Source organism: Haplochromis burtoni, unplaced genomic scaffold (assembly GCF_018398535.1).
Source record: "Haplochromis burtoni strain Fernald_Lab_line unplaced genomic scaffold, NCSU_Asbu1 Contig_972, whole genome shotgun sequence".
Lineage (NCBI taxonomy): Eukaryota > Metazoa > Chordata > Actinopteri > Cichliformes > Cichlidae > Haplochromis > Haplochromis burtoni.
In genome coordinates, this window is record NW_024583333.1 from 1 (window position 1) to 13080 (window position 13080).

At 39.7% G+C, this 13080-nt stretch overlaps 1 protein-coding gene across 1 annotated transcript in view; it reads left to right on the top strand.

Annotated features, from left to right (window-relative positions):
- Positions 1–7: 7 nt before the first annotated feature.
- Positions 8–13080, top strand: part of LOC102313460 (scavenger receptor cysteine-rich type 1 protein M130) — a 32487-nt gene continuing 19414 nt past the window's right edge. The window contains exons 1-12 of the mRNA XM_042216221.1: positions 8–356; positions 457–780; positions 901–1212; positions 1304–1639; positions 1764–2075; positions 2814–3128; positions 3222–3545; positions 3666–3977; positions 4071–4382; positions 4506–4817; positions 12037–12066; positions 12809–12964. Coding sequence (XP_042072155.1) covers positions 8–356; positions 457–780; positions 901–1212; positions 1304–1639; positions 1764–2075; positions 2814–3128; positions 3222–3545; positions 3666–3977; positions 4071–4382; positions 4506–4817; positions 12037–12066; positions 12809–12964 — 3394 coding nt within the window. The remainder of the gene's footprint in view (positions 357–456; positions 781–900; positions 1213–1303; positions 1640–1763; positions 2076–2813; positions 3129–3221; positions 3546–3665; positions 3978–4070; positions 4383–4505; positions 4818–12036; positions 12067–12808; positions 12965–13080) is intronic.

Consider the following 13080-nt stretch of genomic DNA (forward strand, 5'->3'; position numbering starts at 1 on the left):
AGAGAGTATGTTCCGATATCTTCTCTGTGTTTTGTTTTCAGCTGTGTCCATCATTTTAACTGGATCTGGATCGACTCGATGTTCTGGAAGAGTTGAAGTTTATCACAATAACAGCTGGGGAACAGTCTGTGATGATGGCTGGGACTTAAATGATGCTCAGGTGGTTTGCAGACAGTTAAACTGTGGGTCGGCACTGGAAGTTCCTCAATCAGCTCACTTTGGTGCAGGAACTGGACAGATCTGGCTTGACAATGTGACCTGTTCAGGAAATGAAAGTTCTCTAACTGAGTGTCAACACAGTGGATTTGGATCAAACAGATGTGAACATGGTCAGGATGCTGCTGTCATCTGTTCAGGTGAGAAAACTGTCAGTTAGTCTGTTCATTTGTGTCTTCCATTAAGTCTTTTTTGATGTAAGGATTTATTATAATGTTTTTCATGTTCTTTCCCTTTTAGATCTGATTAGATTAGCTGGTTCTGGATCATCTCGATGCTCTGGCAGAGTTGAAGTTTATCATGATAATGTCTGGGGAACAGTCTCTGATTATAGCTGGGACTTAAATGATGCTGAGGTGGTTTGCAGAGAGATAAACTGTGGGTCTGCACTAGAAGCTACTCCATCATCTAAATTTGGTGCAGGAACTGGACAGGTCTGGCTCAGTGGTGTGAGCTGTTCAGGAAATGAAAGTTCTCTAACTGAATGTCAACACACTGGATGGGGAAAGTACTACAACTACTACTACAGTTTACATTCTGATGATGTTGGTGTCATGTGTTCAGGTGATAACACTTTTTGATATGAAAAAACTGCATGTTAATGTATTTTTGAGTGTTATGCATCTGTATTTTCTTTAAGATATGTATTGGAATATAGTTTGTGTTATGTCTTTTACATAAAAGGTGTGATCAGATTAACTGGATCTGGATCGACTCGATGTTCTGGTAGAGTTGAAGTTTATCACAATAACAGCTGGGGAACAGTCTGTGATGATGGCTGGGACTTAAATGATGCTGAGGTGGTTTGCAGACAGATAAACTGTGGGTCGGCACTGGAAGTTCCTCAATCAGCTCACTTTGGTGCAGGAACTGGACAGATTTGGCTTGACAATGTGACCTGTTCAGGAAATGAAAGTTCTCTAACTGAGTGTCAACACAGTGGATTTGGATCAAACACATGTGAACATGGTCAGGATGCTGCTGTCATCTGTTCAGGTGTGAAAACTGCTGGATCAACATGATATTGCAAGATAGTTTTTTGAGGTAAGGCTGTATTTAACTGTTTTTCATGTTCTTTGCCTTTTAGATCTGATCAGGTTGGCTGGTTCTGGATCGAGCCGATGTTCTGGCAGAGTTGAAATCTTTCACAATAACGTCTGGGGAACAGTCTCTGATTATAACTGGGACCTAAATGATGCTGAGGTGGTTTGCAGACAGTTAAACTGTGGGTCTGCACTACAAGCTCCTCGAACAGCTTACTTTGGTGCAGGAACTGGACAGATTTGGCTCAGTGGTGTGAGCTGTTCAGGAAATGAAAGTTCTCTAACTGAATGTCAACACTCTGGATGGGGAAACTCCTACTACTACTACTACTACTACTACTACTATAGACATTATTATGATGCTGGTGTCATCTGTTCAGGTGACATCACTTTTTGACATGGAACATACTGCATGTTAATGTATTTTTGTGTGATATGTATCTTTGTTTTCTTTAAGAGACACATATTAAAACATAGTTTGTGTCACGTGGTTTTCATTAAAAGGTCCAATCAGATTAACTGGATCTGGATCAAGTCAATGTTCTGGAAGAGTTGAAGTTTATCACAGTAACAGCTGGGGAACCGTCTGTGATGATGGCTGGGACTTAAATGATGCTGAGGTGGTTTGCAGACAGTTAAACTGTGGGTCGGCACTGGAAGTTCCTCAATCAGCTCACTTTGGTGCAGGAACTGGACAGATCTGGCTTGACAATGTGACCTGTTCAGGAAATGAAAGTTCTCTAACTGAGTGTCAACACAGTGGATTTGGATCAAACACATGTGAACATGGTCAGGATGCTGCTGTCATCTGTTCAGGTGAGATATTCTTTTGATCATCTGATGAATGTTAATCACTGTAAAAATAACTTTTTTTTAGACTTCTATCTTCCACTTATTAGTGTGTTTCATAATGAAATTCAGTGTGAACAGTCAAAGTCATCTGTGCAAGAACCACACTGTAGAATATTTGAGTGGTAAAATGTTTGCATCTTTCTCTTTAAACGCAGCTCAGATCCAGAGAGCTATACATTACTTTTCAAATAACTTATAAGATTAGAGATTTCATTTTAAATACCTTAAAGGAACATTTTAATAGTTTCAAATGAACATTTATGAGCGGGACATGGAAGATATTTTCAGAGAGGGAAAGTCAGCCTGACATCTGTATGTGCGTGTAAGTGTGTGTGTGTTCAAGGGACACCATACCCCTGAAAGATTTGATAAAGTCTGCAACTTGAAGTTTTCTTAGCTCTTTTCAGGTCTTGTAATTGAAACAATTCAAACAAAGTCTCCTGCTTCAACTTTCTTAATGTGGATGTTCTGCAGTCCTCACAAACTTTGTCATAATACAAATTTGGGAGCTGAATGTCTTTGTAGGTCAGGAGTGAATCCATTGGACTTTTTATAGACAGTTTAATTAGGGTTCAAGCTGTGTGGACTGACAGAATTACACCTTTCAGTTTACCGTTCTGCTATAACTTGAAATCTGTGGCTTGAAACAGAATGTATTCTTGGTTTGGTGCCCTTCATATAATCTCTGTGTTTTGTTTTCAGCTGTGTCCATCATTTTAACTGGATCTGAATCAACTCGATGTTCTGGAAGAGTTGAAGTTTATCACAACAACATCTGGGGAACAGTCTGTAAAGATGGCTGGGGTTTAAATGATGCTCAGGTGGTTTGCAGACAGTTAAACTGTGGGACGGCACTGGAAGTTCCTCAATCAGCTCACTTTGGTGCAGGAACTGGACAGATCTGGCTTGATCATGTGACCTGTTCAGGAAGTGAAAGTTCTCTAACTGAGTGTCAACACAGTGGATTTGGATCAAACAGATGTGAACATGGTCAGGATGCTGCTGTCATCTGTTCAGGTGTGAAAACTGCTGGATAAAGGTAATATTGCAAGATAGTATTTTTTGATGTAAGGGTGTATTAAAATGTTTTTCATGTTCTTTGCCTTTTAGATCTGATTAGATTAGCTGGTTCTGGATCGAGCCGATGTTCTGGTAGAGTTGAAATCTTTCACAGTAACGTCTGGGGAACAGTCTCTGATTATAACTGGGACTTAAATGATGCTGAGGTGGTTTGCAGACAGTTAAACTGTGGGACTGCACTAGAAGCTACTCCATCATCTAAATTTGGTGCAGGAACTGGACAGGTCTGGCTCAGTGGTGTAAGCTGTTCAGGAAATGAAAGTTCTGTAACTGAATGTCAACACACTGGATGGGGAAACTACTACAACTACTACTACAGTTTACATTCTTATGATGTTGGTGTTATCTGTTCAGGTGATAACACTTTTTGATATGAAAAAACTGCATGTTAATGTATTTTTGAGTGTTATGCATCTGTATTTTCTTTAAGATATGTATTGGAATATAGTTTGTGTTATGTCTTTTACATAAAAGGTGTGATCAGATTAAATGGATCTGGATCGACTCGATGTTCTGGCAGAGTTGAAGTTTATTACAATAACAGCTGGGGAACGGTCTGTGATGGTGGCTGGGACTTAAATGATGCTGAGGTGGTTTGCAGACAGCTAGACTGTGGGTCGGCACTGGAAGTTCCTCAATCAGCTCACTTTGGTGCAGGAACTGGACAGATTTGGCTCGGTGATGTGACCTGTTCAGGAAGTGAAAGTTCTCTAACTGAGTGTCAGCACAGTGGATTTGGATCAAACAGATGTGAACATGGTCAGGATGCTGCTGTCATCTGTTCAGGTGTGAAAACTGCTGGATCAACATGATATTGCAAGATAGTCTCTTTTGAGGTAAGGCTGTATTTAAATGTTTTTCATGTTCTTTGCCTTCTAGATCTGATCAGGTTGGCTGGATTTGGATCGAGCCGATGTTCTGGCAGAGTTGAAATCTTTCACAATAACATCTGGGGAACAGTCTCTGATTACAACTGGGACCTAAATGATGCTGAGGTGGTTTGTAGACAGATAAACTGTGGGTCTGCACTACAAGCTCCTCGATCAGCTTACTTTGGTGCAGGAACTGGACAGATTTGGCTCAGTGGTGTGAGCTGTTCAGGAAACGAGAGTTCTCTAACGGAGTGTCCAAACTTTGGATGGGGAAACTACTACAATGGACATTATTCTGATGCTGGTGTCATCTGTTCAGGTGACATCACTTTTTGACATTTAACATATTGCACATTAATGTGTTTTTGTGTGATATGTATCTTTGTTTTCTTTAAGAGACACATATTAAAACATAGTTTGTGTCACGTGTTTTCATTAAAAGGTCCAATCAGATTAACTGGATCTGGATCAAGTCAATGTTCTGGAAGAGTTGAAGTTTATCACAATAACAGCTGGGGAACAGTCTGTGATGATGGCTGGGACTTAAATGATGCTCAGGTGGTTTGCAGACAGTTAAACTGTGGGTCGGCACTGGAAGTTCCTCAATCAGCTCACTTTGGTGCAGGAACTGGACAGATCTGGCTTGACAATGTGACCTGTTCAGGAAATGAAAGTTCTCTAACTGAGTGTCAACACAGTGGATTTGGATCAAACACATGTGAACATGGTCAGGATGCTGCTGTCATCTGTTCAGGTGAGATATTCTTTTGATTAATAACCTGTTAATATAAACTTTAATCACCTCCGCCTCTCATTCATGTGCTTTCTAAGGCTCTGCAAATGTGTGAGACAATGAGAAACCCTGGGCACAAAACCTTAGACCACAAAACACACAATCTTGACTTTTTTTCACAGATCATATCTGCGCTTATGTGTAGCACAAATTATTTTGTGTGCGATGTATGTGGGAAGACTCTTGCTCTTGACGAAGGCGGTCACACTTTTCTCCTCCTCCTCCACTCCCTTAGCTTCCCTGCTTAGCCTCTTATATCCTTGTCTAGTCTTGTGTTTTTTGTATTACTTTTCCCTGGAACACTCTCTCACAGTCTGTTCTCTAAAACCTAAAAGAGGAATTATGGATTTGATCAACTGGTCCCTGAATGCAATTGACATCCTTTTCTCAACGAGAAGTCTATGCTTGGGTGAGCCTGAGTGCTGAAGATATCTACCTATTCGGAACCATGATAACAGGGTTCTGGCTGATCGGAGCTAGTTTGGCCCTGGCTTATCGAAGAATTAAGAAAGCGGAACCGGCTGTTCAAACCCCCACAAGGCTGCCCGCTGGGATTGAAACGAAACGAGTTTCTCAAAATGGGCTCATCGAGTGCAGCACGGATAAGATCTTGGAGAAGCTTACGGCTGCTGTGAATACTCAGAACAAGACCTCTGAGTGTACATTGGATTAAATCTTGGAGAAGCTCACTGCGGTTGTGAGTTCTCAGAATCGGCTCTTTGAGCACAAGAATGACAACATCACAGAGCGTAAGTTTGATAACATCATGGAGAAGCTCACGGCTCTCCAACGGGAGATTGAGAGACCAGTGTCGGACTGTTAGAACAGCTTTGAAATTCATATGAGTTGTTTGCACTAAAGTAAAAAACACCATCACTTCATGTGGATACCCTTTCGACGCCAGCTGCGGTCTCAAGGCTGGAGCCGAACAAAGAACGACTGTGTTTAGACTGTTCACCCATTCTATGCAAGGCCACCTGGGTTGGCTGGAAGACTGTTTACTTAGCCTGGCAGGGCGAAGGACACTGTCTCAGCTGAACTCTGGACACATACACGCACATGCCTCCGTCGCGCTGCCCAGGTTGCCTAGCAACCATGATACTAACAACTGGAAACGTTTCATACAGCTTTGTTTGACAGAAATGAAGGAGAACATATTTTGTTCATTTGTTTCTACATGAGCTCTGTGTGATTTGATAAGTATCTGAGGCTGAGACCACAGGACTATAAAACATGATTGTTAGTCTTAATTTCTGTACTGAACAGTCATTTAAGATTAGCTAATAAATAACAATTAGCTAATGTTGTTCATGAGACTAAAGTCATCTCACTTTGGTAATGTAAATATAATATGGCCAATATTATAGTTATTATATTAATCATTATTAGTTATTACAGCAGTGAGTTTGAACTCCGTGTCAAATACTGAGCTTCAGTAAAGATTCGAGTTGCAGTTATTTATATGTCCTATCGCCTTAAAGCTTCACTCAAAGACAAGTTTATGTGACAGTGTATCTATAGATGTATTATATATAAGAGACAAATATTGTTCTTTTAATATGTTGGCATTAATAAATTTGGCTCAATGCTTACGTATATGTGGAAAAAGCAAATGTACGAGCTGTGATAACTGTTTCTGATAGAATGAAGAATAGACTGACATATTAAATATTCCTTTAATGGGTGAGAAAATCAGACCATGTCATAACTGCTTTAAGTCATACAGAATAGATATCAGAGCCATAAACAGGCTGACTTCTGTAATATAAACAATTACAGCAATATGATGCAACAAACACAGCAGTGCTACTAATGCAAAATACTCAAAGCTTCATAGAACTGAAACAAACATTTATTTTTAGGTCCATTCTGCTGCTGATACATACTTTAGGTTTCTGAATATTAAACTTGTTGCTGCCTTTCATAGTGTGTAACTTGAAGGCCCTGAGTACTTTCTCCCACACTGAAAACACTGGGATGATAAAATGATTTGAACATTACCAGACTGATTCAGGACAGACAATTAGTTATAACTTTTCTAGCAGTCCTTCACAAACAGGGAACAGTCTGTCTATTCTCTCCATCTGTCAGCTGCTGCTGGCTCTTCCTCCTCCTCTTCCTCACATACTGCTGAGTTTGTCCTGGTGGATCATCAGGGGTGCAAAGCCTCACAGATGATGTGCAGCAGTGGGTCCCTCAGTCTGTCCTCACTCTGGACACTTGCAGTTGTCACACATGGAAATCAAATGTGTGATAAGCTGCAGGATTCAAACACAAGTGTAACTTATAAACACATGTTCATACTTTTATTACACAATCAGAGAGAAAGAAACAGAGAGCGAGTGCAGGACAGACAGACAGGTGAAAGTCTCAGGTGTATACACTGCTACAAAACAGCACAAAAGAAGGAGGATTTAGTGTTTGTGTTATTACGAAACAAGAAGAGTTCCCAGATGGTACAGTGAACACATGTGTGACTGCTGTGATTAAAGCATCTTTCTTTCAGCTTAACGAGTGAACCGTCAGCTCGTTCAAACACACATTAAAGTCCGTTTGGCTCGACACCACCGAACAGAGGCAGCAATATAACATAGCTAACATTAACAGTGCAGTGAATCCTGCTTGTGCCGTGATATTCAGGACTGCAAACTGAGCAGCATCACTGACTTTCAGCTTGTTGTGTTTGTGGATATATGACTGAATTTAATTATCCATAAAATCATCACATTCTCTGTAGGATTAAGGTCGACTATCGAACGGTGTATATTTGAAAGTAAAGGCTTTAAAACCAAGTTAGTACAAACATCGCTAATATACATAACTTTGCCGACATGTGGCCAACAGTAATGTTTTAATGTTCTTCGTTATTAAACGTTTGCACATAAATAAGTGACATAATATTCAGAACTTACTTTTAAAAGTTTACTCTTTGGCCGCTCTGCTTCAGCCATTGCCGTTTTTTTCGGCAAAATTATCCACACCCACCGCCACGCTATGAAGTCTAGGATATGTTGGGCCATGAAGGCTACACCGCCACATCCTTAAAATTCAGGGAAATGAAGGACGCATTTCAGGGCCGCATTTCGAGCAGCCTTTGAATTGGGACAGCCTTCGTCGCGTCGCTGTGACGTAATCGGCCTTAAAATGCGGCCTTTAAGGCCTTAAACATGGGCTGTATCAGTGACCCTGATACAGCCCATGTTTCCTCCGCGTTCCTTCCTGTGTTCCTTCCTTTTTTCCTTTGCATGTCATCCCGTCAGTTTTGGCTTCAGTTTCATTTGTTAGGTTTTCCAGTTTAGGTTATTTCTTAGTTCCTTTCCTCACCACCTCTACTTTTGTCTGTAGTTTGTCCACTCATAAATAAGAGCTCACTCAACTCATCAAAGTCAGTGCCTGTATCTTGGGTCCTAATTTCCACACCCCACACGGCTTGCCCTGGCAAACCATGAGAGATATGGCCCCTCATCAGCAAGCACCTTTTAATAGAAAGAAACCAGTGCAGTGCGAGAGCGAAGTGCTCTAATAGGGTGATATGGTACTACAAGGTCATTAAGATAAGATGGGGCCTGATTATTTAAGACCTTGAAAGAAGCTAATTGAGTCTAATAACAGATTAAATCTGCGCTGAGGCTGTCATTTTTAGCATCTACATGGATAAATATATATATTTTTTTTGTCTGAGCTGAGACAGGAACTCTTATACAGAGTTCCTGTCTCAGAGAGACCTAACATTTAACTGTTTTACTCTTTGGTGCAGTTGAGAATACTGTATTGAAAGCCAAACAGCATTTCAGGACAAACACTCAATAAGAACTGTCAAGTACAACTGTGGAAGGGAGATTATTTGGGCTTGTGTTGCAGCTCCAGGAATTTTTTTTTATAACACTAAGAAACCTCCAGCTAAACCAGGCTCCGGCAGGGGCAGCCATTTCCACTGACTGGTTTAGGGTGAGGGTAGGTGACTAACTGCAGAGGTGTGTATAAACATATACAGAGAGACAAGAGGTGAGGGAATCATGGGAAGCCCCCAGCAGCCTAGACATTACAGCCTGACTAAGGGGAGGGTTTAGGATCTATTAATTCACACTGGGAGCTGCTTCCACAGAGGAAGGGGCCTGAAAGCTGAAGGCTGTTCCTCATATTCTACTTTTAAATACTTTGCATATGGTGCATGCAGCAATGTCACATCAAAAACCTTTGGGGCTTCTTCTTAGTGGAGAGCTCTGTAAACCAATCACAAGTAAGCAACTTGTAGCTGAAAAAATAGAAGAATTTTCAATTTGTTTGACCAAAACATTCCAGTAATGAGAAAACATTTGTGTGGTAACTTGGATTTAGCTTTAAACATTATTTGCATTATTTAAAAAACACACAAAATCATTACATTGTATGGGACCTTAGAAACAGTGGCTCAGTGTTATCATAACAACCAGCATTGTTAATGACCCTATATTAATGACAACTGGAATATTATTGTTTTAAAGGTTGATCCCCACAATATAACACAGGACGAAAAATGAGGAAGTATAAGTGAACAGTCATCTTTAACCCAGGTCAGTCACTCTGAGGGAAACACAAGCTCAAGCAGCTCTGGGTTTAGGAAACAAACCACATTTACTCATCTTGTGCACAATATTGCGCCGATGTGACGTTATATAGAGCGGCACCTGCCCAAGTTAAAGTGTGACTATCACCAGATAACATGGGCCTGTTTCCTGAATCAGCAGCAGGTGCTCAACAGCTGACAGTAGGATGTATGCAAGTAAACTGAGGGTCCGTCGAGCTGATCGCTGATGTCGTAAGAAAAATGCCGGCTTGTTATTTATGTTACAGAGACATAAAACCAGGCAGAAATCTTCAAGAACATCGGAGCACTTTAGCAAAGATGTTCTATGCTGACAACCTAACCTGATATGTGAAGATTATGCCACTACATTTGCAGCTAAAACATTAAAAGTATAGTTTGTGACAGAAAAAAGCGGTATGTGAAAATGTTTAAAACTGTTTAGAGCGTTACCTACATTGCTGCTTGTGATTTGAAATGCATTCTGGGATACCTGGCTGCCCCAAGACCACACTACAACCAGTTCATAGCAATCGATGATCTAGGATCGACCTGTCTTGGCTTACTTTGCATGGTAACCAATCAGATATTAGACAAACTGCAGTGGCCTCATTAAGCCCGCCCCCTGAGTTTGATGAGTTAGGTTGACAGATAAAACGAATTTAAACGGGGCTAATTAAATATAATTTCAAATAAATAAATAAACAGTTTATTAAATGTTTTAAATGAAAGTAATGGGCATTTAATGGGTATTAGACACCAAAACTTAAAATGACAAAACTTTTTTGTCAATTTATGCTCCTTTCATTTCAGTAAATGATCATTAAAGGCACCAAAAACAAATAATAATATCTTAGTACCGTATTTCCCGGACTACAGAGCGCACCTGAATATTAGCCGCACAAGCTAAAATCAGGGGAAAATCCTGTTTTGTACATACATTAGCCGCAACTGACTAAAAGCTGCAGGTGTTTCAATGTTGACTTATCATATGTAAGAGAATATGCACAAAGGGAATTGTCAGGAAAGAGATGGCTGTTTGGAGACACACCCCTTTTATTAATATTTTGAAAAACAAGTTATGGGTACATATTTGCATAACTTTTTAGGTATATGTACAAGTAGCGGTAATTACAAGTACGAAACGTGTACTGTGCTTCATAAACAAGTAACAAATGTAGTACATAACAATAACCTACAGCACACCAGAAAAATAGATTCGGACTACCTTTTAGGCTCAGGTGCAGTGACACGGCTTTAACAAGAAGAAAAGTCAGTCATTCACCACCATCTTCCTGCGCACTAAAACCACCAAAGTCCTCTTCTCCAGTGTCGGAAACGAACAGGCTCAGAGTGGCTTCATCATCCACTCTCAGCTTCTTTCCTTCGTTGTCACTTTCAAAACCAAAGAAATCCTCGTTGTCAGTGTCAGAGTCGAACACCCTCAGAAGGGCCGTGGCGGTGTCCTCCTCTCCATCATGCAGCAGTCCAGCCCTTCGAAATCCGTTGGTGATTGTGGATGTTTTCACACTTTTACACGCTGTCAGAATCCACTGGTGGAGTTGAGCATAACTTGCTTTTCGCAAGTTTATCGCTGCTCGTCATCCACGCCTCCCACTGAACGCTTAGCGCTACTTAGAAGTTTGTTTTTCGCGCTACTTCGTACAGCACTACGTTGCCTGGCGGACGGACATGTGACGAACATACCACTCTTGAACCCCAATACTGTGTGTCTGATCACGTGCCCTTCCGCCAGGCAACGTAGTGCCGTACAACAGCGGAACAAACAAAACAAATTGTCTTACGATATGACAAAAATCATGGACAATCCATAGAAAAGCCGCACCTGACTAAAAGCCGCAGGGTTCAAAGCTTGTGCAAAAAGTAGCGGCTTATAGCCCGACAATTACGGTGTATATTTTCCCAAAAATATTGTCTACAGTACTGATAGACCTACATTTCCTTACACTGAAAATCTTTCTGTACACCACCACCATAAAACATCACACCAATTTCTTTGTTCTATAAAAGAGTCATAATTCCTAACAAAAAAATCTGCATTTTCTATTTGTTACTAAAGGCTCACTCATGGCTATCACTTCAAGCTGATGAGTTAATGTTTTTAAATAATTTTCAGTTTTAACAATAATAATAATACTTCTACTATTTAAATGCAAGATATAAATAGCCTCCAAATTTATATTGTTAAATTGATTGTTGGAATAATGTTCAGAATTATCATTATAATAACATTATAATAACAATTTGCATCAAAATCACTGTTGTTTTCAAAATTAAATCATTTATGTTCAATTGGATCAGCTGCAGCTGCCCAGCCAAGGAAACTCATGTCTTTAAGCTCATGCCAGAGAAGGTTTGGACCTCAGTAGTTAGTGAGTTAGTGAGCTCTTTAGAAAGATCCATTCTTTCATAGATGCTATTTTTAACAATTTTAACAATAGATGCTATATGCTATTTTTTTTTCTTGAATCAAGAGATATGGGCCTGTACTTCTGTCCAAATAGCAAATTCTTAAGATGATGTATGTAAACCGTTATTGTGTTGTTTTCCTGGGTATTAAAAATAAATAATTAAATGTTTTATCTTGGTTTACAGGTATTTCTCCAAGTCCAACAAACCCTCCTGGTATGAAAAAAATCCATTTTCTTCTAATTATTGCTTTTACTTTAAATTTAACAGGGTGGGTTAATTGTATGGCACCAATCTTCATTAACTTTAGAAAAAACAAGAAGTGTGTGCATATGTTTGATTTTTTTTTTTAAATTTGCCTAATACAGAAGTTTGCTATGAAATATGTTTCAAAAATTCTATAGCTGTAGTGACAAATATGTTGTGTATGAGAGACATCACCATATGTTATAACCCATTTAATTTAACCTCCTGGGACCTGGTGTCCACATATGTGGACATCACATTTTGGGTTGTCTAGACCAAATTACTAAATTTTGCTCTACAAGGGCCTGATATCCACTTACAAGGACGTTATACTGCCACTGTTCTATCGAAATTTAAACCGAATGTCCTCATATGTGGATCTCATTTTTCTCAGAAACAAAAATCAGGTTAAAAAAAAAATCACATAGTTCTTTGTTTTTAAATTCATCAGGTCCCAATCAGCCCAAATAGCAAAGAGAAATTAAAATGCATGCCACGAAAGAGTTCGGGTCTTGGGAGGTTAAAGCACGAATGTCTATTTACCACAGATTACTGTAACATGACAGCTTTTTCCATAGTTGTTAACATGTAAAGTCTCAATAGAAGTAGAGACATAGAGATAAATGTGATATAAAAATAAAAAGAAATTATGTGAAATTGTTTCTCGTAATTGTGAAAGAGTTTTGTGATTTTCTTCTTGTCTCCTCTACAGAGCCAGTGAAGTTTATTATAGACTTGAACTTGCTCTTCCCAATATCCAGTCTGCCCCCAAATTTCATTGATCTATTCAGAGGCTATGTGAGAAATGTGTCCTTCCCCCAAACCATCACTGAGTCTTTAATACTAGAAGACTTGAACTTCACCACATGTAAGAATTTTGTGCTCAATGACATTTAAATGTTTTCATACTCTGGTGCATGATTTATGAGCTGTGTTTGGTGATTGTCTTAAATGTGTTTATCAGGGTGCTATCCAAACTCCACT